At 49.4% G+C, this 24,679-nt stretch overlaps 1 protein-coding gene across 16 annotated transcripts in view; it reads right to left on the bottom strand.

Annotated features, from left to right (window-relative positions):
• Positions 1 to 24,679, bottom strand: part of DIP2C (disco interacting protein 2 homolog C) — a 274,924-nt gene that overhangs the window by 15,358 nt on the left and 234,887 nt on the right. For 13 of the 16 annotated variants that reach the window (XM_074358494.1, XM_074358500.1, XM_074358497.1 and 10 more), the window contains 4 exons: positions 17,887 to 18,055; positions 15,820 to 15,990; positions 4,778 to 4,807; positions 3,388 to 3,449 (listed from right to left, as the gene is read on the bottom strand). In XM_074358494.1, coding sequence (XP_074214595.1) covers positions 3,388 to 3,449; positions 4,778 to 4,807; positions 15,820 to 15,990; positions 17,887 to 18,055 — 432 coding nt within the window. The remainder of the gene's footprint in view (positions 1 to 3,387; positions 3,450 to 4,777; positions 4,808 to 15,819; positions 15,991 to 17,886; positions 18,056 to 24,679) is intronic. The other 3 variants (XM_074358493.1, XM_074358498.1, XM_074358504.1) reach the window with 1 other exon arrangement.

The following is a 24,679-nucleotide window of genomic DNA, read 5'->3' as shown; positions in this document are numbered from 1 at the left end:
ACTCGAGAAGACAGAAGTCCACGGCGAGAAAACCACTCCAACAGAAAGAGGCAGAGACGCGCCTCCCGAAAGAGCCGGCGACACGCACGAGCAGCAGGCAGGCGGGGCACTCAGAAGCACGGGCTGCGCTGAGGGAGACAGGGTGGCCGGGGCCTCTGGGCTAGGAGCGCAGCTCGCCCCTCTGGCAGCTGGTTCTTGGCAAAGGGGGTGAGCGCTCCCGCCTCCCGGGGCTGCCTGCCCCTCAGCGGATTGTCACCATTGAGGGCACATCACCTGCCCCGCAGCAGTGCCAGCCCTCGCCACAGTGGCTTCAGAATCATGGACAAACCCAGTGCGGGCATGTCCTGGCAGTGACACCTCTGGGGGTCAGTAAAACCTGGGGGATGAGCCCCATCTGCACGGCACAGGCGGGGGGCCATCCACCGTCACAGAGGGGCCCAGGCAGCCCAGACGCGCTGCTGAGGGACCAGCGGGCTTCGCTTCTTCTGCTCAGGACGAGCGTTCGCCGCCGGGTGGCGGGGAGACGGGTCTGATGCGGCATGGCCCAGCAGGGACATGGCCTGTGCAGCGGCAGGAACACAGCATGTCCCGGGGCGGGGGGGGGGGGGGCAGTTATTCCTTCAAGTATGACACTGACTTTGGGTTTTTCTCTCTCAGTTCCCAGGCGTAGATGACACCAGCTCAGTGACTACAAAGAACGTCCACAGAAATTCTGAGGAACAGCTTATTATTCAGTAATTCTAGAGCTAAACAGGGACACTGTTTACAGCATTTGATTTCTGCTTCTTCTGAACACGTTATTTTCCTTTTTCCTCAAACAGCAAACATGTATTCAGGGCTAACTCTGAGCCAGCCACTGCCCGAAGGATCTTCCTGCACACGCGCTCACAGCGGGACAGGCTGCAGTGCTGTGGCTCCGGGCTGGGGCCAGCGCTCCGTCCCCGCCACACGGCCTCCCCGAGCCCGCGCTGCCCTCCACCCACCCAGGGTTTTGCTCCCAGCGCTTCTATCTTTTGTCTTCTTTCTCTTCCATTTTTAAGAACTGAGGTGTAACAGCAGTGTCAGGTGCACGTGACAAGGACCCGGTGTGTGCAGCCCTACAGGGTGGTCCCCACGTGAGCCTGGTCACCTCCTGCCATCACACATTTGTAAACGTTCTTCTTTTCCTCCTGCGATGAGGACGCTGCCCTCTTCTTAGCAGCCGGCAGACATGCCGCACGGTGCTGTTAAGGCTTGGTTATCTCATAACCAGGGGCTTCCTCCTTTCGACCCTGTCACCCACTTCATCCACATCCCCCACCGAGAGTTTCAATTACACATTTAAACTACATCTTCTTCCCAAAATAACCTGAAGCATCCAAGAGGTCCAGCATACCATAACAAGTACATCTGAACACGTTTAAAAAATCCCAAGAGACGGGATGTATTGGAGTATTTCAAAGACTGAGGTCAGTTAATCCAGCTGCTGAGACTGAATTTAATTCTCAGCTTCATGACAGCTAAGGCAAAGAGAGAAGAGGAATGAGACACATTTTACTGCCAAAGTCTGGACTTTAACATCTGGCTATTTTCTCTGCTGCTAGTCAAACATATAAAAGAAAAAATCGTTAGAAACACAAGGAAAAAAATCCTACTTAAATACCACCCCAAACTGGAGCAAGACGACAAAACACTCCGCAGGGCACTGCAGTTTCCAAGGGAGGCGCTGAGCAAAAGCTGCCGTCACGTGCCGCCCAAAGCAGCGAGGAGAGCCCGCAGGGGCACTGGCCGGCCGGACGCCCGCGCGCTCACGTGGCCTTCTCCTCCCGAACCACAAAACAGCAGCTTCTTCCCCACCACCCCCTCGAGTCCAGACTCTGTCAGCCTTTTCTCCTTTCCTTCCTTCAGCTGAAGGGGACCCTGTCGGTGGATGCCCTGGGGCGCAGCCACGTCCAGGACTGCCCAGGCTGCCCTCTCCTCACACCTCTTCTGGACGCGCCCACAGGCTCCCAGCCAGGACCACACAGCCCGGCAGGACTCGAGTCCCTGAGCGCGAGTCCCGACAAAGACGTGACCCGAGGTTCTACTCCCGCAGCAACAGTGGGGTCAACGCTGCACGCTTCCCATCCATTTGTAAGCTTGTGATGGGAAATTCACTCACAGTAACTCAGAAAAAGCTTCCGTTTTCAGACCTCCTTGGCTTTTTCTTTCCATCAACAGACCATATTTGGAAGCGTGTGAGGCTCACAGAAGACCTGTTCAGACAGTGCGGACTCCCTGCGTGTGGCGTTAACTGCATCTCACAGCACTACCCCACAGGGTCAATGTGGGGCGGTCCTCACTGCCCATGGGTCAGGGTCAGTCCTGCTTCTCAGCTTTTGCCTCAGGACCATGTGTCCTCCTCTCCCCCCAGAGACCTCCTCAGTTGACGCCCCTTTTTGACAACCTTGACGGTTTTGAGGCAACGTAGCGACATGTCCTGTAGGTGCCCCAGGTCAGATCACGTGATGCTCCTCCTAGGTCCGTGTGCCCCGATGTCCCTCCCACACTGTCCTCTCGGGAAGGAGGCTGCTTTGCACGCCCACACGGGCCTCGTGGGGTTCTGGGAGGCCCAGATCACGTCCCAGGACGTGGTCATCACGGGGGACTCAGGCCCGTCGCAGAGCACGCCAGCTGGGCTGGCCGGGGTCTCCCGGTTTCCCCACCGCAGCTCACGACCACTCTCCCCCACCCTCTTGTGCTGGGAGGCACCACGTGAGGAAGTGTGGACGGAAGCACGGAGTCTGGCCGTCCAAATGTCCACCAGCACCTCCACCCTCGCCAGTCGCGCCACAGAAACGTCAGTGGAGGGACATCTCCACATCCACGCCAGAGAAGTGGCCTCATCAGTGGGGCGTCTATAGGAAAATGCAGGATTTTCTCTGCCCTTCAGGAACCAGGGGGAGCCCCTTGCTGGGGCAGAAGCTCCTCAGAAGAGCCCTCACCCTCCCAACTTCCCTTCCTTGAGGTGAAACTGACACCCACCCACCAGCAACATCCCCTCAGGCTGCTGAGGGAGCTGCACAGAAAGGCACCCTGACTTATATTGTAGCTTTTCGTGGAAATACCTTGACAGAACACTTCAATTCACACAAAGAAACGTGGGCTGAGTGTTGGTATTTCATGAGGTGCAAAGCGATGCCTGACTGAAATGCTAAAGAGAAGGACAGTCTCCCGGGCAGACCGTGAGGACGCGCGGCCTGGGTGTGGCGGCTCTGGGCCGACCCTTCCATCCACCCTCAGAGCAGAGCGGGTGCCCCCCCGGGGCGCGAGCGCCGGGGAAGCCCACTCCCTGGACCACCAAGCCTGGAGCAGACCGTCCCGCACTCCTCTCTGACGCTGGGGGCCACGAAGACAAAACCACAATACCTGTCGTGTCTCAGAGCACGCATGTCCACGTAGACGGTGGTCGGGTCGGGCCCCGAGGTCCCCTGCAAGCAAGGACACAGTGCGGTTAAGTCACGTATGCCCAGAGAACTGTGTCTGCACGTTCCCCGGGCTGGGGAGCATTTCTCTGGTCACGTCTGAAACTGAACCAAACCCAAAGCACTAAAACCACACCTCTCAGCGGATAACCTAACTCTGACAGGAGCGTGTTATTAATGCTGGCCTTTCCCACAGCTTGCCTCTCAGTCACGTCTACGAAGATCAGAAAGGGGCATCTTGCCTAATAAAAGGCTGGCACTACTGAGGCAGTGTCTGGCAAAAGCAGGCTGCCGAGGACACGAAGCATCACTGCTGAGAGGTGCTTCACCACACGCATCCTGAAAGGTGTATGCTTAGAGCTCGAGATGTTACAGCAGAACGCGTGACGTGAGCTGACAGGGTAAGGAGGGAGAGAGAAAGGACTGCCGATCCTTCTGGTTCTCCGTGTGCCTCAGCTTGCCTCCAGCGAGGAGGCAGGTCAGGGAGACTGTGTTCCCCACTGGCTGTCTCGGCCGCGCCCTGTGGTCCGATCCCCTGCTTATGTAACACAGGGTCCAGAACCTTACCTTGGCGCCGCAAACCCCTTCAAAACATACGACAGGCTGACTTCTGAACAGTGATCTCTATTCGTGAAGAACAATGGCGTTAAAGCTACATTACCAACCAAAATTCTATGTGAATTTCTTGGGAAGGTAACGCCAAACCTTGGGTAGAAAAAGATGGAAGCTAACAAAACTGTGCCAAAAAATAAGGGAGACTGAGAGTTTATTTGAAGGACTACACTAAAGTTCCTCAGGAGAGAATCTTAATCTTGTACCAAAGGCATGTTTAAATATAAGAAAAAAATAAAAATAAAGACACCTTCATCACAACATACTAGGCCACCCAGGAGTACCCCCCCCCCCCGAGAAAGCACATGCAGTCAGCCTGGAGGACGGGGCTGCCCTGCAGTGAGGCCACGGCGTCCTCGCTGACCTGTGCCCGTCAGTGGAGCTGTGCTGCAGACCAGCTCTGAGTGCGGAGTGATGCAAAGTGCATAATCAAAGAGGCCAATCAAAAACACAAACCAGGAAGCAGGTCACTAGAAGTGGAAAATGGAGTGAAACAGAGATGACTGCAAACTGGCTAAGACACCACTGATCGTGTACAACAGAAGCACAGCGTTTGTCACAGATGTGAGGCGTCAGACGAAGTCTGAGAGTGGACATCACGCTGGCCATCAGCCCTCCTGGCCACGGGTGGGGAAGCCCAGCCCATCTCTGCACTCACTCCCGGGGCCGGGGTCGGAGCCGGTGGTGGGCAGGCACCAGTGTGGGTGAGCGGAAATCCCTACCTGCTCAGCCAGCGTCCACAGCCGGTGGGGCTACAGCGGCAGGAGGAGGGAGCCGGGAAGGGAGAGGACACCATACCGACGGACACGGAAAATCAAGGACACACAGACACACGAACAAACACCCGACGATCAAAGCGGGATGAAGGAGGGGGGTGGGGGGAGAATGCAAAAAGCAGGGAACAAAGTAAAAAGAAGATCAAAAACAATGTCAAATACGGGAATTGTTAAAATCAATCACTGTACCACTAAAGGCTAAAAAAAAATCTGAAAAGATGTCCACATGTCCACAGAGCAACAGGAGAGAGAAACAGACGGCCAGGCAGGGACACGTGGACCTGAGTGACTGTCTGACACACACGGTCAGTGGGGCTGTTCCTGTGGCACTTTTCTTTAGTTTCTTTTCTGAGAAAGTGGTGAGCATGACTTTCACTGGCTAAATCTGCTAAGTGGTCCTCACTGAGAAGGTCTCACGTTTCTCAGCACAGTAACGAAGGGCAGCCTGGAAACTTGTGGACCTGAAATTGGGGTGTCTAGCCCTACTCGTCCACAAGACTAGGACAAGAAAAGAGGCCAAAGGCCGTGTGAAGCACGACCCAAACCCCGCTCAGAGACGGCCCAGCTCAGCAGTGTGCAGAGGGAGTGTCACCCCACCGCTCTGTCCCCAAGACCCTCTCCTCTCCTCTCCCACAGTTCTGGCGCCCACCTCTACCCTGCTGAACCGTCTACAGTGGCACAGTGGGAAGACTCCAGAAAGCAACCTGGGTGAGCTCCTCTGATGCTGTGTGCTGTCCCCAGGTGACTAGGTATCTTTCCCAGGTGCTCCTAGGAACCTAGGACCAGCTGGAGGCACTGCACGGGCACAGTCCTGTGAGTACAGCCTTGTGCTGCCCCACCCTGCAATCACAGTCACCAGGTGGACTCCAGAGGTGACAGTGGCAGCAACAAAAAAGGAGTCTTAACTTGGTTTCCCAAGGCTGCAGTTTGGGAATAAACACGGCCAGACTGAAAAACTATCATCACTCAACGTGGAGGCCCTATGAAAGCTACGACTCGCCCCCCTCTCTGTGACGCCCCCTCCCTGTGGTTAACCACGGCCACTGCTCTCAGCATCTGTGGGTTTGGGAAACTGAGGCAGGTCTCCAGGAAAGAGAAGAACGGGGCCAGGAAAGGTGTGTGCACCTCGGAGGCACACAGGACTTTCAATGGGACTCTTCAAGCTGAATGCAGTGATTGAAATAATTTCCCTCACGAGTCCTTGAATCCCAAATATTAATTGGAGCAAAATTAATCCATGTTCTCTCTAAATGATCTTAATTCACAAATTTACTATAATGACTCAAGGCAGTATCAAGAAAAAATACACGTGATTGGGAACGCATCTCCCATCTTGCAGATGCACGGAGGAGCTGCACCTGTAAGGGCATGAGAACAGCTAACGCACGGGTGTTTCCAGGTTTCAAAAATCCAAGGTACAAAAATCTGAGATTTCAAGGCACATAGCAGGGAGCACACATTTAATAAAATCTTCACTTTGCCAAAGAATGGAAGCTGGAATTTCTTTAAATAAGGAGATCCATAATGCTCCCCAGAACTTAAAGATAACGGGGTACTTGCAGAAACGATGAGCAGGAAAGCAAAGACACCTGTTTCAACCAAAGCTTATCAGAAATGAAGACAAACATGTTCGATACTGCAAGTCATATTAACTAGAAAAGAGGATTAACTTTTGAAGTTCAACCGTGTAAGAAAAATGTTGCACGTGGACACACAGTAAAAGTCATCTTTTTCTTACTGTTATAAAAGAGTTAGGTACCGAGGACTTAGTGAACAAATGAGTAATGTTTAACTTCCAGCTGTAGATACATGGACTCACGTCCCAAACACAGCATGGACAACCCAGCGCAGTGCTTGCTTGAACCCTTCAGCTGAGCGGTGCTCTTCTACCCAGCAGTTCGCCCACCACAGCATTAGCACAGTCGGGCGTCAGCACCTGACTCTCTGAGCCTAAGCAGCACGTTCCAAGTGGAAACGTGCGATGTCGAGACAAGTCCGAAGCACTGATGTCGTGCTGGGTGTCTGAGGAGTCGAGGTGGTTGCCCGCAACTGGGGCCACAGGACGCTGCTCTGCAGCACGGGACTCCGGGGAGCTACGCTCACAGCGGGCACGGCAACGGGGATCAGCGCTGGGCCTCTTCGGCAGCTGAACTTCAAGCAGTGTTTCTGCCTGCAGGGCCCCAAGCCACATCCGTCAGTCTTCCTAGCAGATGTGTGTGTTAATAATACTCTTTTCAATATTTTAACTGAGGCTTAACTTACGCACAATAAAATACACAGGCTTTAAGTGTTCAGTTAGATGCATTTTGACACCTGTAAACTTACGTGTAACTACCACCCCAAACAGCATATAAAAATTCCTTCACCCTAGTAGTGAGTGGGCCAGTCCATCCCCACATCCCCTGACTTCTAGCACAAGAGTTCAACCTCCTCTCAGGCTTCACGTAGACGCAGTAGTACAGGGCGTGTCTGTCTTCACTCACCGAACGCAACGCTTTCACTATTCATCCGTGTTCTTGTTTGCAGCAGCAGCATGTCCCTTTAGGTTCTGACAAGTATTCTGTTACACTTACACATCACAGTCTGTTCATCCCTACTGCTGGTGTTGGACATTTGCGTTATTTCCAGGTTGGGGCCATTGTGAAAAAGCTTCTATAAACAGCTTCTTCTTTTGTAACCGCAACAAATATGCCTATAGACATGTTTTAATTTGAGTACATGCCTAGACATGTAGGTTCATAGGGCTGGGTCACAGCGCACTGAACTATGAGAAACTGAACTGCTCTCCCATCACAACGCGTAAGGGTTCACACTGCTCATACCCTCATTTGTATTTAGTTTTGTCAGCCTTTTTGATTTTAGTTGCTCTAGAAAGTGAGAAACGGGATCACCATGTATTTTTTGGAGTGAAGATCACTGTCTCAACACTGGGTACCACACGCTGTGCTCTGACGCACGTCATTCCCGGGTAACTAACCGGCAGAGTGGAAGGACCTTAGGGAACAGCTCAGATTGTGAACCCTCAGGAACCTGCGTGCAACCTTGCTCTGGGGCCACGTGCGCCCCCTGCCTCGCTCAGTGTGGGTGTGCGTGCTGCTGAAGCGAGCACCCCATGTGGCTGTGCTTACCATTTTCCTGATGAGTCACGATGCCGGGCAGCACTTCACGCACTTACTGGTCATCTGTGTCTCTTCTGTGCAACGTCCATCCAAGTCTTTCGTCCATATTTTTTCATTAGGTTTTCCTTCTATTGTAGTTTTTTATATATTCCAGATAGAAGTCCTCTGTCAGATATAGTATGACAAATATATTTTCCAGTCTGTAATTTTCCTATTAATCTTAGGTACATTAAAATTAATTTCAACTTTGACAAAGTCTAACTTATGTTTTTCTTCTTTGGTGCTTTTCTGTATCCTAAGAGATTTTTGCTTAACCAAAGTCATATATATTCCTCTTATAGTTTTTTCTACGAGCTTTATTCTGGAATTTTTGTCGTAGACACTTAGGTCTACAGTCCACCTAGAATTAATTTTTGTGTACTGAATGAGGAAGGGATTGAGGTTACTTATTTTCCCTTTAATCTTCAGTTGTTCCAAAACTATTTGTCAAAAAACCTTTTCTTCAGCTACTGAATGAACTTGGTGTCATGATGTGTCTATTTCTGGATTCTTTTTTTTCTTCAGTTTTGCTTGGGTTTTGCTGTTTTGTTTCTCTGTATTGGTCTCTCTTCATACTGTCTCGATGACCAGAGCTTATATTGAGTGTTGAAATCAGGTGTCTTAAGTTCTTCAACGTTCTTTCTCAAGATTGGTTATTCTATTTCCTTTGAAATTCCATTAAGAACTTCAGAATTCTCTCACCCATTTTTACAGGAGAACCTGCTGTAATTCTGACTGGGACTGCATGGTAACTACTGATCCGTAGTCAGGCTGACAACCGATGCCTTTTAACTGGTGTGCTTAGGCACATTTACTTTTAATGTAATTAATGATATGCTTGACTGTTTTTTATTTATCCCTTTTGTTTTTGTTCTTCACTTCTGCATTTTTTTTTTCAGGAACAGAATATTTTCAGTATAACCATTTATCTCCTCTATTAACCTTCTTTGCGTGCATTTTTTAGTGGCTGACATAGAATTTGCATCATTTAACATATTCCACCTTTATGTAACATTATACTTTAATGAACAATGGGAAAATCTTACAGCAGAGTAGTTCCATTTTGCTTCCCCCTCCTGCTCTTTAAAGTTGTCAGTTCATGTTACTTCTATATATGCTATAAATGCCTCAACTGTTACTATTTTTGCTCTTAGTAGGTAACAGTCTTTAAAGAAACTTTAAAATATTTACATATCTATATTCCTCATCTCTTCCTACGAACTGTAGCTCCATCCCACCATCATTCCTCATGGGGCATGTCTGCTGACAGTGAATTCTCTCAGCTTTGCTCTGTCTACAAATACCTGGTTTTGTCTTCCTTTTTGAAGATATTTCTGCTTGACAAGCAGTTCTTTCAGTGTCCTGAACACACCATCCCACCGTGTTCCAGCTCCCACGACATCTGCTGTCAGCTCAGCATCATTTTTATTACTGCCCCCCTTATGTAATGCATCTTTATCTGTAGCTGCTTTAAGACTGCCTCTTGGTGGCTCTCAGCCTTTGGTGACATGTGTATTGATGTGTTTTTAGCTCCTCTGCCTGGAGTTCACTGAGATTCTTGAATCCGTGGGTTGGTCTCTCTCATCAGTCTTGGCTGCTGTGTCTTCAAACTGCTCTTCCGCCCCATCTTCTCTCACCCTCCTTCTGGGACTCCTATTCATGCACGTGAGCAAACTGATGCTGTCTCACAGATCCCAGAGACAGCCTATTTTATTTTCATTCTTGCTCTTGTGCTTCGGTTTAGGTAATTTCTGTTGATTGGACTTCAAGTTCACTCACTGATCTTTTTTCTTTTTGCATTCAATCTGCTATTAAACCATGAAGAATTTTTATCCCTAACACCGTGGTTTTCATTTCTAGCCTTTCCACTTGGTTCTTTTTACGGTTTCTGTCTTTCTGGGGTATTCCTCATCTCTCTACGCGAAGTGTACACCTGTCCAACTAGAGCACTTAACATGTTTATCCTGCTACTTTAAAGCCCCCGACAATTCCCATGTCTCTTCTACCAACTCTGTTGACCCCTCCTCTCATGGCCATGGATTATCCTTTCTTTCTTCTTTGCATGTCTTTTAGGGTTTGATTTAAAGCACAGTAGAGACGGAAGTAAAGACAACTTCAGAGTTGTCTGGAAAAGGGCACTCTTCCTTCTGTCAGGCCCCTGTTTGGGTCTGAGGGAATCTGTGCTCTGAGCGAGCTTGGTCTGGGCTTGGTGGCGACATAACTTGGACTTCACTCACGCGGGCCTCCCGTACCTGCGGGCGCGGTCAGGACTCTGGGTCTGAGCATTTCTGAGACTCTGGATCCCTCTCTGTGCTTCACAGCCTGGAGACCTGCTTTCCAAACCGTGAGAAGCCCCTCTCTGCTCGTCAGACTGGCCACCAGCTCTCTGCATGGCTGGCTGCTTCTCCTTCTCTCCGTTCTGCTGCCTGACCTCCGGCCTTTGGGAGGCAGACACTGCCCTTGGCGAAGGCCCTGGGGCCTCAAAGAGGTGTGCTCAGCCTTCCTGTCCCCCTCCATCTCTGGAGTGCAAGGACGGTGTGCCCAGCGATCTGGGGCTGCCTGGAGAGGGTTCTCAGCTTCCTTCCAGTCACTGAGGAAGTGCTGCCACTCCTCAGCCTGCCGACAGAATCCCTCAGCTCCCCTGGCCTAGTTCTGGCTCCCGGTGCTGCCCTCCAGAGCAGGGGAGGCCCGTGGAGAGTCAGGGGTGGGTCGCAGAACAGCTGCGCTGGGGACCGCTGGGGTCCTCACCCTCCCCGCCAAGCTTGGCACCACCGTTAAGGTTCTCCAGGAAGTGTGGTTGGTTCCTGCACCCCTGGAGAGTGAAAACAATTGCTTTTCCCTGAAGGAGAATTTAGTTCTCTGAGATTTCTTTGAATCTTAGCTTTCTGATGGATTTTAAAAACTATGATTTTGTGTATTAACCAGATTGCTTCAATAGTTTGGACTGGAAAAATAGTCTCTTATGATTTATACACCCTAATCAAAACTAGAAGTCCAGAATCTTTTTTAATAAAAGCATTCCTTGCTAAAATCAAACTGAGCTGGTTTCTGTGGCTGGCACCTCGACTGATTTAGAAATTGGTAGCAGGAGTGGCTGCAGCACATGTTGTCGGGGAAACAGGGCTCTGAAACTGATGAGTCGGTTTGCTTGGAGCCACAGGCAGAGGAAACCCAGCCTGTTCTCTGAACTAGACTCTGCAGAGGTCCAGGCCATACCCTAGCAAAACGGTTAATCAATCACGTTCACAGAGGTTTCTGTAAAGTCTTCCGGGAACACAACCTCGCACGTTCATTTACACGCTGTCTGTTTCTGCTTCAACAGAGCCGAGTCCCTGTGAAGAGACCATTAGCTGCAGGCCCAGCTCTTCACTCTCTGACCCATCAAGAAAAAGGCCCCGAAGGCTTGTTTCCGGGTCCACTGACCCGCAGGACAACATGAAAGCCTGAAGAGTGGCACAACCCAAACCAAAGGAACGTCTGACTAAGAGACTTCTGAGTTCAGCATCACAGTCCACTAGCGCCCCAAACTCTCTGTGGTTGTTTCTGAAGTTCCTGACTATTCAGATGCAGAGATGTGCGTCACCCCGGGCAGGCCTGGCACGCGACACACGCCTGGTCTCCGGCTGACATGTCAGTGATGGAAACCCTGAGCCTGGCTCTGGTCATGGTGGCTGCAGAAGCCTCAGCTAGCCTCTTCTGGACACATGGAGGGCACAGTGTTGGTAGTAAGAGTCTGAAAGTGGCACTGTGGTGGGGTCCCCGTGGGGGAGGCAGGGCAGCGTGTGAGAATCGGGTGAGGAGCATGTGCTGGTGTCAGCAGCCAAACGGATGGGCTGAAGTGGCCACTGGCCACTCCTTTTTGGCCACCAGGCGTCAGAACCCTTTTCCTGTATTTGGGGAAGTCCTCCACTTCTGGGGCCGGGTTAGATACAAAATCCCTGTGCCCTGGAGTAACTGACAACGCCTGCCTCTCTCCTGTCCAGCTTTCCTGGAGGCCAGTGTGTGGGTTACCAGCCTGCCAGGGACCTGTGTCCATTCGTGGCACAAGGAAGCAAAGTGCTCTCGCCCTTGGCAGTGGACGTATCTGCAGCAGGGTCTAGGCTGGGACGTGGAGTCAGTGGAGGGGCCCGGGGCCAGCTGGGTCGGCACAGTGGTGCAGACTCCCACGCGCTGGCGTCTGTCCTCGGGAGGGCAGGCTGGGCCCAGGCTGCTCCCTGCTGCGGTCTCCTCCACTTGGTCCCCAAGCCCCTCCGTGCTTCTGGGAACAAACCGATGACGTCTTAATGAATGCATTTCCATAAACGCCAAGGAAGGCTTCTGCTGCCTGCACATTAGGACTCTGACTGACATGTGGGTCACTAAGAAGACAGGCCCCATGCTATGGAAGCCGCAGCAGGAAGGAGTCTAAGGTAGAGAATGTCCTTCAGTGTGAAACTGCCCAGAGGGGATTGAGAGATGCTCCATGCTGGATCCTTCAGGGAGAAGACCCATCGATGAAGAGTATTCTTGGGAAGTGAAAACAAACCCTTAATTTATCTCCGTGTAACTGCACAACCTCATGCGTCGGACACGTTTCAGTCCAGTCACAACAACCTGCCGCCTGTGTGACTTGCGCTTCCCCAAAGACCAGGGACCACTCCCAGAAGCAATACCCACGGACACCACGAAACGTGGCCCTGAGTGTGCAGCCTGGAAGCTGCACACCGCTGGGCCAAAGTCCGCTCCTCGTTGGACAGCGTCATCCCTTGCGCACCTGCCTGCCTTCTCTGAGCAGGGGGCTCAGAGTCCAGTCAAGGGCCCCGAGTGAGGATGTCAGACAGCCCTGCTGGGAAAGCATCCTCAGGCAACAGCAAATCAGCTAAAGCAAACAGGCCGCTCACTGACTCCACACACACTGGTAGCTCCGGCGTTCCACGAGGACACGGTGTCAACTTCTCAGTGCCTTTAAACACTTAGGTACAGGGTTTGGAATTTAGGGAATATCTCAGCATTTTTATTTTTGATTTTTTTTTTACATCAAGGGATTAATGGTGATGATCCCTGGACAGATGGAATTATGGGTACTACTTACTTACTGGCTAGTCTGTATTTTCTGATTTTGTACCCTAAACTTCCCTGTGTGAAAAATTCGATCTACAAAAAATTCGTAACTTTTCAGGTTATCTTACTTCTTTGTCTAAACATACTTAAAAATTCAGTTTTAGTACATTTAACAAATATGCGTCAGGCCCTGCAGAAATACAGCGGGAATATGAGACATGGATTTCTGCCCTCAGACCTCAAGCTGTGCCTGCTATTTGTTTGGGACCATAATCACAAATTTTTAAATTTTGGCAGAATTAATAGCTTTGTAATTCTTTCACTTCACAGGGCACCGTGCTGAAATGCCACCTCAGAGAGGCCTTTCTTGGACGCCCTACCTAGTACCGCCTCCTGCGTGTCCAGCTCACTCTTTACCCTCTACTTCTTGTTACTAAGAATATTCATTTGCTCACTGAAAAAGCCACCTACATGTTTACTGTCCATCTTGTTGATTTACAAGGGCCGGAACCGTGTCTTGAATTTATTTTGAGTAAAATCTGACTTAGGCTGACATGAGGCCACTCAAGGGACTGAACGTCCCCCGAGACGCGACACGTGGGACTGCGGGGCGCCCCCACAGCTGCCGGGACGCTGCATCCATGGCGCGCGCTGTCCGGCCCTGCGTGGGAGGACGTGAGCCTGCACTCCTCTGGACGACGCACTTTAACTTACTTGATTTGTCTCTACTATCAGACACATTGATAGTTACAGCTGTTTTCTTATATTGACCATTTGGAAAAAGAGAAACTGGCTGAAAATCAGTTGAGAATAAAGCACACAAGTAGAAAAACTTGAAATACACAAACATACTTAAACGTACTGCCAAGATCCCCAAATAGCAGCATGACCCGTGACTGCAATGTCAGCTTCGGTCTGGGCCTCATATGATAGAACCGTTTTCTATAAAAAAATGTATTATTTCTCGTTCAGAATACAGAACTTCATTTATTCAACATTCTTACAACACACATTTATGAAGTACTTCCAAAGACGGGCACTGCTGCAGGTGTTAAGGACGCAGTAACGATGGAGTTTGTATTTGAGGCCACACACGTGGCAAACCACCATGTGCTGAGTTCATTCTTGGCTTCTTAGGCCTTCTTTTTGTGTCACTTCTATCTTTTCAATTATTTTAGTGTATTTTACTTTGCCTTCTTAATCTACTCCCTCTTTATAAACCTGAAAACATTATGGACCAGGTCGATGGAAATAAATGAAAAAAGTAAATAAAGAGGTAAATAACCACAGGTGCCCCACTCCAGTACCTACAGATTCTCCACTTTGTGCAACAGTGTTGTAGAACCTGTCCTGCTGCCTGTACCAGCGGCCAAGCGCCGACTGTTGCGTTAACGTGGGGTCTGCTCCATGCCCTCTCCCTTCACCTGTCAACCTTCTGAAAGAGAGAGAAAAAGCAGCAGCACCACTGTGGCCAAGAGCCCGTCTCTAACGGACCAGGGTTTCCCCACTGCTGGGAGGAGAAGCGAGTGCTGCATCGCCCAAGGCTGAATTCGCTTCTCAAGTGGATTTCTGCATTTCCATTTTTCCCCATGGAACAGACAGCTAGAAACGTTTAGGCAGAACAGATAAAGATGAATGGGGGGAAAAGTCAGTATTTAAAGAACTAGTTTGGCATGGTAAATCCAATCCTTCAGATTACCTCTCGGAAAAAGGAATTCACTTCAACCAGAGAACAAGGTTCAACTGACTCTTGAGAGGACTCTGATAGTACACAAATTTTTAAAAATGGAGCCAATTCAAAGAAAAGGAAGATAGCAGCAAGGAACAGCCAAAGAAAATCATTAAAACGCTTCCTGTAGCTAATATTTCTGAAAGGATCTCGTCAGACTGGTCCCATGGAGGCCCTCCCTCTGCCAAGGCCACCAAGTCCACGAGCCTGGGGCACTCCCGAGGTCCCCCGAGGAGACCGGCAAGCAGCATCCTTGGGCCCTAAACGGGAGACAGAGGGCGCGCAGAGATGGGTGCTGGGAGCTGGGCTCTGGCTCATGTCGATCACCCTCCTCCAGCACCTGCTGTGAGTCAAGGTTTTGTCCTCTGAACGTGCGTGAAGACAAAGCCTGCAGCTGAGCCCTGAGCAGGCTGTTCTGGGTGAAGCTGCGCAAAGGGCACCGAGGAGAGACTCCTACAGGGCTTTCCCTTCCGCATGGCCTGGGTCCCATGTCAGGAGCTCAGAGCAGGAAAGAAACAGGGAAGATGGTCAGAAGGGGGCTAATGAAGAGCAGAAAGGAAGCGCGTATAACACAAGCTCTCTCGCAAGGGCAGCCTCGCTCACACTCACACCCTGGAAACGCAGCAGTAAGTGTTACGTCTACACTGCAGCCACAGCAGCAGACTCCTGAACCTGCTTAACGTCCTGGATTCTTCCTGCAGAGACTACTGTCTGTACACAAAAGACCACAGGTTTCTCGCCACAATGAAAAATTTGTCTAGTGTCTAGTCTTTAAAGGGCCTGACTTCAGAGGTCTGGACAAACTGCTACTTGTGTTCTAAAACTTAGAGTGTCCCAGGACAGAATAAGCCCGTGACTGCTAATTATGAATAATGGTTATTGACAAAAATACAGGCTATAATTAAAAAAAAAAATAAAAGAAAGTGTGCACCAATCACCTGCATTTGATTGAAAGCTATCCTCTAAATGAGGTGAGCACCAGCGGAGGAGCCGTTCGGAGCCATGGGCCCGTCTGCAAAGGCCACTCTGACTCGAGCACTCCTGGCACCAAGGAGACTCACCTGCAAGCAAATGGCCAGGTTCACCCGACAGCCAAACGAGGTGCTAACGGCCCGTGGGTGGAGGCCCAGGTCCTTGAACAGCTTTGAGAAGGACTGGGTGAGTGCTATCCGGGGCCGCTCTTCCGCCACCACCACGCAGGTCCGCACGCGGGACAAGTCCAGTCCTCGGGCCTAGGAACAGTGACAGCAGGTCAGCCTTGCCAGCGCTGGGTGTGACCAGCAGACCCACACAGCAACAGAAATGCCACACAGATATTCACTCCCAGGGCTCTCGTGTCCACGCCATCAGCTGAAGGCTCTAGGACATCTGTGTAAACAAATCCACCCACACTGGATTGTTAGGGATGCCATTACAAACATGTTTTAAATAATACAAGAGCATGAGGAGGAGAAGGATGCAGAAAGGCAAGGTCCTGGATAAAGTAATTCAAGGACAGGGTTTGGGGAAGAACGGAAGCAGCTGTAGACACCCCTATGAACACGGATGAACAGGAACACACGGCGGAGGGGAATGAGAAACCTATTTTTAACACAGGAACGAGAAACTAAAATGTTTGGGAAGCTCTTAAAGACAGCTCTCTTTTCATCTCCTGAGATGAAGGACACCTCAGTTCTGCACCAAATTCCATCAAGTGAGCAAAATGGCCAGACTCAGAGAAGGGGAACTGAGTGCGTGAAGCACAGCACCGCCTGGGCGGCGCCGAGGGAGAGTGAAGAGGCCGCGGCCTCCAGCTTCACGCAGGACGGTCGCCCAGCGGGGCATCAAGCAGCCCGGAGCGGACGAGGGCTCATGGGCTGAGCAAGGACACAAGCTGAGGTAACGATGACACTGAAACTTGAAACAGGTATGAGCTCCTACATGCACAGCTACATGGGAAAATTAAAGTCCCAGAGTACAAACGGTCCCTTACACACGAGTGCATCTTGGGGCCCAAAGAGCCTGGGCTCCGAGATGGTGGACACGGAGCCAGAGATCAAAATTTGGATCCGAAGTTTAGCAAATGTAAGGACCCGGAAAGGGTGCTTAATTTCTCTGTAACTCAAGTTTCCTCATCTCTAAAGTGCATACAATAGTGGTTTCTGTTTCAGAGAGCTGTTGTAAAGTTTAAATTAATCAATATGTGAAGTGCTTAGACATCTTAGTTCACTTGGTTACTTACATATGCACAGACAGGGAAAGTTCATGAAACGTACTCAACCGTTTTATAACATAATGCAGGTGGACATGAGTAATAATGATGTTTTATGTATTCCTTTCCCTGTGTAAGTATGTAACTTCAACTAATTATACAATTATTCATGTAGCTTAATATCAAAGTTATCTTGCATTTTGCTTTCTTGTTCAAGCTCAGTGCATTAGGTGTGGATAGGAGAACAAACCTCAGAAGAGATAAATACACTGCTTTGCTGACGGCATGTTCACACATAATGTGTGCGTGTGTGTCACCTGTCTGTACACACACAGGCGCACGTACCTAATCACATGAACAGTGAACAGCTGGAATGCCAACCAGAGTCGGCTGTATGGTTACTTTCTCAAGGTTGCTTGGACAAGAACCCCCTAATTTACCACGATAATAAGTCTATCGAAGTGTGTTTGGTTTAAACGAGGGAAGTGAGATCGCTGTCGCACACAGGGACTGCAGACTAAGAAACAAAGCGGGCGCTGCTCGCTGAGCCCGGCCTCCCAGTCGGGGTCTCCAAGGAGGATGCAATCAGCGGTGAATGCAGACCTACGGCTCGAGCCCAGCCTTGGAACAGGACCAACAGCGCTCAGGAACTGGCTCCACCAACAAACGAAAAAGCAATCAGGGCCCTCTGAGGGGCTCCAGCAGAACTGAACATACCAAAACCAGACACTCAGACCTGTAACTCTGTGGCAGCGAGAAAGTATTCATGTTACAGAATGAGGTTTTCACGTGAAAACAATGTTGTAAACTTCAGGTGACAGAGGATCCCAGTCTGCTTCCCTGAAGGACCAAGTAACCTCAACACCCCGCTGACCTCCCGACACTGCACTTTCCCAGGATGCTGGCAAGTGCCCCGGGCACTCTGAGGGCTGCTTACCTTGAGGGATTCTGTCTGCGAGCCCAGCCCCTTGGTACAAAGTTCCATCACTGAATAGGAGCAAAACGTATCCCGGACCTTGTACTGACTCACGGCAAGAAGCCACAAGGCAGGGTTGGTCTCCAGCTCTGCAGGCGGGATGAGGATGGACTGGTGCCCAGAGTACACGCTGCAGAGAGAGACGGGAGGGCTAGTGAAGATGGAGACGGGACCAGCCTGCGCTGTCCATCTGCAGGAGGGGGATAGTCACGCCAACTCTACTCTCAGGTATTTGTAAATACAAACAGTGTGTTTACAAAAACATTCTGAAAAGCTCAAAAGACTATGGGGCTATGACCCACAGCCGCCGCCACTCCGAGCACTCACTGAAACACGCCAGAGCTGCGACGCTGTGAGGCGTCTCTCAGAGCTGCTGCGTTTACAGACTGGGCTCTCTCCCAGTGGGAGCCAGGACTGGCTCTTGACAAAAAGGTCTGGAAGTTCAGAACAGGAGTCACACTAGGCGCTGCCTGGTTTTGTAAATAACGTTTTACTGGGACGCGGCCCTCTAGTCCTTAAAACACCACCTGCGGCGGCTTCCCGACCAATGGACAGAGCTGACTGGTCCCAACAGAGAGCACGAGCCTGAGTATTTATCAAACTGCCACGTGAGGGAAAGCGTGCCCAGCCCCGGTTCAGAAACCTGACTTCCAGAGTAAATAAAAGGAAACTAAAACGATCAGAAGAATTAGGTTTGTAATTTTACTTCAGAATGATTCAAACAGATCACCAAATGGAGCTAAGGAAAACAAAATCATTCTTTAATCTTGCCTTTAGAGAGCACACTGAGAGAACCCAGCGGCTATATATTGTGATTCACCACTAATTGATGAGGCAAGTGTGGTTCTAAAATAATGAAGTACTTGCCAAACTATATTCTTAGTGGTTTTAATTTTGTATGGTTTACGACTACAAATTGATGTGAATAAAGGTCATGCGCTAATAACAGAATATCCTAGATAAGCCACCTTCTACGATTTAAGTAAAAGGAGCTTTCTAGCCGTAAAAAATCTCATGGATGAAACAGCACATTAATCCTCTTGACTGCTATGCTCTGATCCTAAAGCCAGTTCTCCTCTCATAAGGCCAATCTCATTTTTTAAATTTCAAAATTGTTTATTAACAAGTGAATCCAACTGGTTAAAAAAAGGAATGAAATTAAGTTGGCTTACAAAATCTACTTTAAACAGAGCCCTTAGAAGGAAAACTATTCTTCAGGGAATGTGACAAAAAGCATTTTGGGGCAAATTTCCATTTCTTTCTTTATTCCTCTGTTCCAAAGTTCTGTTCATTTTTGTCAGGAAGAAAGACAGCAAATGTTGGCTTTTTCGGTGATCTTCTCATAGAGCAACATTATTTGAAAACCAGGAGATGAGTCAGTAAGGGAGGTGTCCATCCTCAAGTATTACTCTACTGCACGAGCGGCTCGTTTTTGGTCTTCGCTTTAAAAATCCTACTGTGACAGGGAACTATACTCAGTATCTTGTAGTAGCTCACAGTGAAAAAGAATATGAAAAAATATATGTATATTCATGTATGATTGAAGCACTGTGCTGTACACCAGAAACTGACACAACATTGTAAACTGACTCTACTTCAATAAAAAAAAAGATTTAAAAAATCCTATTGTGGTAAAATACACACAAGATTTACCATTTGACCATCTTAAACATGTGCTTCAGTGGCATTAATTATATTCACAATGTTGTGCAACCACCACAGTATTTACATCCAGAACTTTGCATCATCACAAGCAGAAGTGCTGTGCCCATTAAAACTAACTCCCATCACCACACCCATCTCTGGAGACCTCCCATCTACTCTGTTTCCGAATTTGCCTATTCCGGATATTTAGGGGAAGCACAATCTCTGTCCTCTTCTGACTGGACCGTTTCACTCAGCGTGGCCTTCAAGGTTCTTCCACGTTGCAGCCTGTGTCAGTGTCCGTCCTCTCCAAGGCTGAGTGACGCCCTACGGAGTGCAGACGCCACGTTTTGTTTATCCGTTCATTCCTCAGTGGACACCTGGGTGGCTTCCACCTTTTGGCCGTTGGTGAATAATGCCGTGAACGTGAGTGCACAAGTATCTGTTTAAGTCCCTGTTTTTAATTCTTCGGGGTATATGCCCAAAAGATCATCCGGTAATTCCACATTTAAGTTTTTGAGGAACTGCACCATTTTACATTCCTGCCAGCAATTACAAAGATCCCAGTCTCTCCACATCCTCCCCGACCTGCCAGTTTCCGTCTCCTGAGTTTCGCCGTCCCAGCTGGGGTGACGTGGCTCCTCACTGTGGGTCTGACTTGCACTCCCCTGAATGACCCGTGATGCTGAGCACCCTGTCCTGTGCTTATTGGCCACCTGTACGTTTTCTCCGGAGGGATCTCTAGTCAAGTCCTTCGCCCATTTAAAAATACAACTGGCTTTCATTGTATCACTGAGGAATCTTAAGGTATCTGTTGAAAACGAAGATTCAGAAGTGTAAAAGCCACCCGCAGCGGGCAGTCGGCCCTGAGAGCTGGTGCTGTCGTGCTGCTCTGGTCCTCCCTTGAGTCATTACTTGAAGTTGTGTAGGCTGCACACGCCGGGAATGCTCATTATTCTGCTCTCTTCTGAAGGGACGTCAGAGTAAGTCAAAGAAGACATTGCCACGTCACTTCAACAACTCTGTGCTGGCAAGCACCCACTGCACGGGCTCACCAAGTCTGTTCAGGCATCTCAGCACACTCACATGCCACGGGTACGGCAGAGCTAACAGAAGCCCATTTACACTGCTGTCTCCTCTTAAAGGAGAGTGCTTCTTCAAGGGAGGGGCGAGTAACGGGCTCAGAGCAAACACACGTCTGGAGCTGAAGGCTTTCTGAGGTTCTGCCCACCTTCCCGCCACCACCCTGGGGATCCCAGCCGAGCAAGTGAAGACCACAAGCAGGAACTGCAAAAAGCAGGTTCTCAGACTATGTCTGTACGTACAAGTAACTGACATGCTCTTTGGATACATCAGAGTAAGTACCATGTTTTCCCTTCATACAAACGCCTTAGCTGAGGAGGGGCGGGAGAGCTCCTCAGGTGTCCCTTCAGGAAGGAACAGCCTGTGATGCGAGGTGGGGGCTTGAGGCCTGGCCGGCAGACCCCCTACCCAACCCGTGGCCCTCACTCCCTCGTTCAGAAGCTCTGCATGGGGCTGGCTCCCGGGCGCACGCTGTCCAATCCACTGCCCCTTTTCACCTCCACAGGTGTGACCCCGACAAACCTCTCCCACCAACCCCACCTCACAAGGACCTTTCTGGTTCACAAATGGAAACACTGGCTTCCCAGGGGTGCTACACTCCCCGTCTGGAGCACCATGAACAGTGCAGTCCTTTCAGGGAATGAAAGGGATTTACTGGCAGACGTGTTCTAACTTGGGTTCTAAAGACGGGTTCCACAAAACTTAAATCCAAGAAGCATGTCTAAAAGCTTCCCATTCCTCATATTAAAAGGAGAAGGCAGGATGTGGAACCACACACAAACTATGACCACAGCTGTGAAGCAGGGAGTGCACAGGAGCAAACACACCAGGAGGCTAACAGGACGGGGCAGGCACAGGACACAGGCATCCCTCCCCCCGCCTGCCAGTTCTCACGACACTTGCTTCCACAGAATGTCACACACACACACTCACACCCACTTCTGTCCTGGAAAACCTCAGTCATACATTTGCTTTAGATTCTCCTACTGGAGTTTAATATATCAAAACATCAGACGACCAACCACCAATGTGTGGGGATAAAACGTAAGTGTTATTCTAGGAAGCATGCTGGACAATCAGGTGGAAACTCTGTCAGTGGGGATGTGGGGATTTTTTTGGGTTCTACTTAATCCTTCTGAGTAATAAAATTTGATAATCTGAAAACAGGGACGCCTGTATTTAAAGAACTAAGTGAAACTCTAGAAGAGAGTAAGAACTGGGTCTAAATGGAGTGCGGATGCACTTCAAAGAGCTCTGAGGACGACTGACTGCTCAGTAAGCAGGAGAAGGGACTATCACGCCCCAGACTTCCACATTTCCCGAGAAATCCTGCTGATGTGAAAGTCTGGTTAGACACATAATATACAAAACTGCACACTCCAATGGAGCCCCATGGAAAGGCATAAAAATTATTTGTACAGTCAGTATACAAAAGTCAGTAAGATCCTACTCCAATAACTGTAACTCAAAATTCTGTCAACTTTTTTCTAAGATTCGTCCTTGGGAAATTAATTTAGGCCTTTAAAGATCACTTATTCAAGAGAGCAAATAATATTACAACAAATATATCTACGTTTCAAAATACTGACACTCTGGTCAAACAACTGCTTACTGCAAGTAACACGCCATCAAACACACTTGCATACACGTTCAGCCTAGCCCTCGCAGCTTGTGAAAACAAACTTTCATCCGCAAGTCCTTTTGTTCCACACCGAGGGGCTTTAAAATCAGAGTTGCCATCTAATTGAGAAAGCCAGCTGAACACCAGCACACCGCTCTCAACCTTCCAAGAACACACTTCGGGCCCTGAAGACAAACCGACACCCTTCAGCCCCGACAGTGCATCCGGGGCTGCCCCTCATGTAGACGTCCTGTGGGCCATGTCTGGACACGTCGTCTTTTTCCAGGGGCCGTGAGAGCTAAGAGGGACCCAGCACTCTCCCTTCGGTCACTAAGACCCCTGCCTCGAGGACACTGGTGCAAGCTCCGGTGTCCCCGTGAGGACGGCTCCCCGGAGGCTGTGCTCTGCTCTGCTCCATAGGGGCAGTCTGACCCTCTGCCCTTGGCAGCACGGTCCTCAGGAATCAGTCTGCACACCACATCTGCATGACCCCGAGTTAGAGCAAACTGCAATCGGAAGCCTCAAGCCAGCATTAAGCAGGAAGAAATAAAAATAATGGAAAATTTACCTCTGCGGAATGGTTATTAAAAGAACACTGAGTCAAAAATGGGATCGTAACACCAGGTTAACAGCCCAAAATGTAACAAATGTGAGCATCACACGACATATAAATCGTAATTATCCACCGGGAAACATGCCTTTTACCGCTGGGAAGTGTTGGGGCGCGGTTTTCTGTCAGCACCAAGTGTTACTCAACCCGTTCATGAATCAGGGTTAACAATAACACCTGAATTGCATTTCCCTGCATGACTTTAATTGCAGTGCCAATTTACATAGCTACTCTGTCATCCAGGACTTCTACAGTTTCAGGCTGGGACCAAATCCAGTTAATGACATTGGAGCCCCGCATCTCAAGGAATCAACAGTGCTAAGAGTCTTCTTCATTATGACTGCCTATCACTTCCATATGATTCCCAGCGTTTTACTTTGTAAATACCATCATGAGGAGGTCCAAGATGAAGAAAGTGAAATACAGATCACCCACTGCCAGCTTTCTCAAGAACATACATCAGGATAAGTGACGTCCTTGATCAGACCGTCAGCACATGAGAGGGCTGGAGCTCATGGCTGGAGAACAGAAGCACACCTGTGAAAATCAGACACAGCTTCTCCTTCCTCACACTCCTAAGGAGGACGGAAGTCAACGTTAAAAAAAAAAATCATTAAATCCTGATAACTGAGGACAAACAGAAAATCTGACTCATCAGTTTTCTACTTGCCTGTTTTTGGCTTAATCCAACAGAAGTTGACTAGTTGTTTCCTTTATTAACCAACATTGATCTCTTGGCAACAAACACCCCCCAACTTAACCGCAGGCTGCGCACAGTGAAGAGTTATCTCCAGTGACTTTCTGGAACCTGAGCTATCCTAGTTTAGCTCTTAACTTCAAAAGCAGTAAAATAATTTAAAGAGCTCTTTGGAAATGCTTTCTCCAGGCTGTGGCCTGCCTTTCCGTTCTCTCAACAGGGTCTTGAGCAGAAACGTGTCATTTTGGCGACGTCCTGCCTGTCAGCTCCTTCTTTCGTGGGCCACACCTTTGGTGTCGTGTCTAAAAGGGCACTGCTAAGCCCAAGCTTGCCGAGACCTCTCCTAGGTGACCTTCCAGGAGCTGCACAGCTTCATGCTTCACATTCAGGACTATGGTCCATTCTGAGCTGACTTTTGTGAAGGCTGTAACATCTGCGTCTAGATTCATTTTTTTTCCATGTGGATGTTGACAAGATCGTCCTTGTTCCACCGTACTGCCTTTGAGCTTCTGTGAAGGCCAGTTGACTGTTCACACGTGGGTCTATTTCTGGGCTCTGTGCAACCCCAAGCGTGAACCCCGATGTAAATTATGGACTCTGGGATGGTAATACGTCAATGTAGGTTCCTAGATTGTAGAAAACGTACCGCTCTGGCGGGAGATGTCGAAAATGGGGAAAGCTGTTGGGGGCAGGGCGTGTATGGGAAATCTCTGTACCTTCCACTTAGTTTTGTTGTGAACCTAATACTGGTCTGAAGAATACAGTCTAGATGAAAAAAGAAAAATAAAACACGGTTGACCAGGAGAGAGAGGAAAAAAGACATTTTGGTAACTAACATAAATTTGCACATTTGTAACGATTCAATGATTTCAGAGTGTTAGCCTGATAAAACATACAAAAACAGGTACTACTGCAGCTTGGGCACCCTGAGCAAGGCAGTCGTACGACTCACGATGGCACGTCACCCTGGGGGGTCACGTGGGTTGGCCTCTTGAACTGGCAGGCTCGTGTGGGTACCATGCACTCCAGCTACCCCAAGGAAAGGTGTTTTCTTTTTAAAAATTCTTTTACTTAGATATAATCTGCATAACATAAACCC

Source organism: Camelus bactrianus, chromosome 35, assembly GCF_048773025.1.
Source record: "Camelus bactrianus isolate YW-2024 breed Bactrian camel chromosome 35, ASM4877302v1, whole genome shotgun sequence".
Taxonomy (NCBI): domain Eukaryota; kingdom Metazoa; phylum Chordata; class Mammalia; order Artiodactyla; family Camelidae; genus Camelus; species Camelus bactrianus.
Note: the sequence above shows the minus strand (reverse complement) of the source record. Positions and strands in the feature narration are given on the sequence as shown.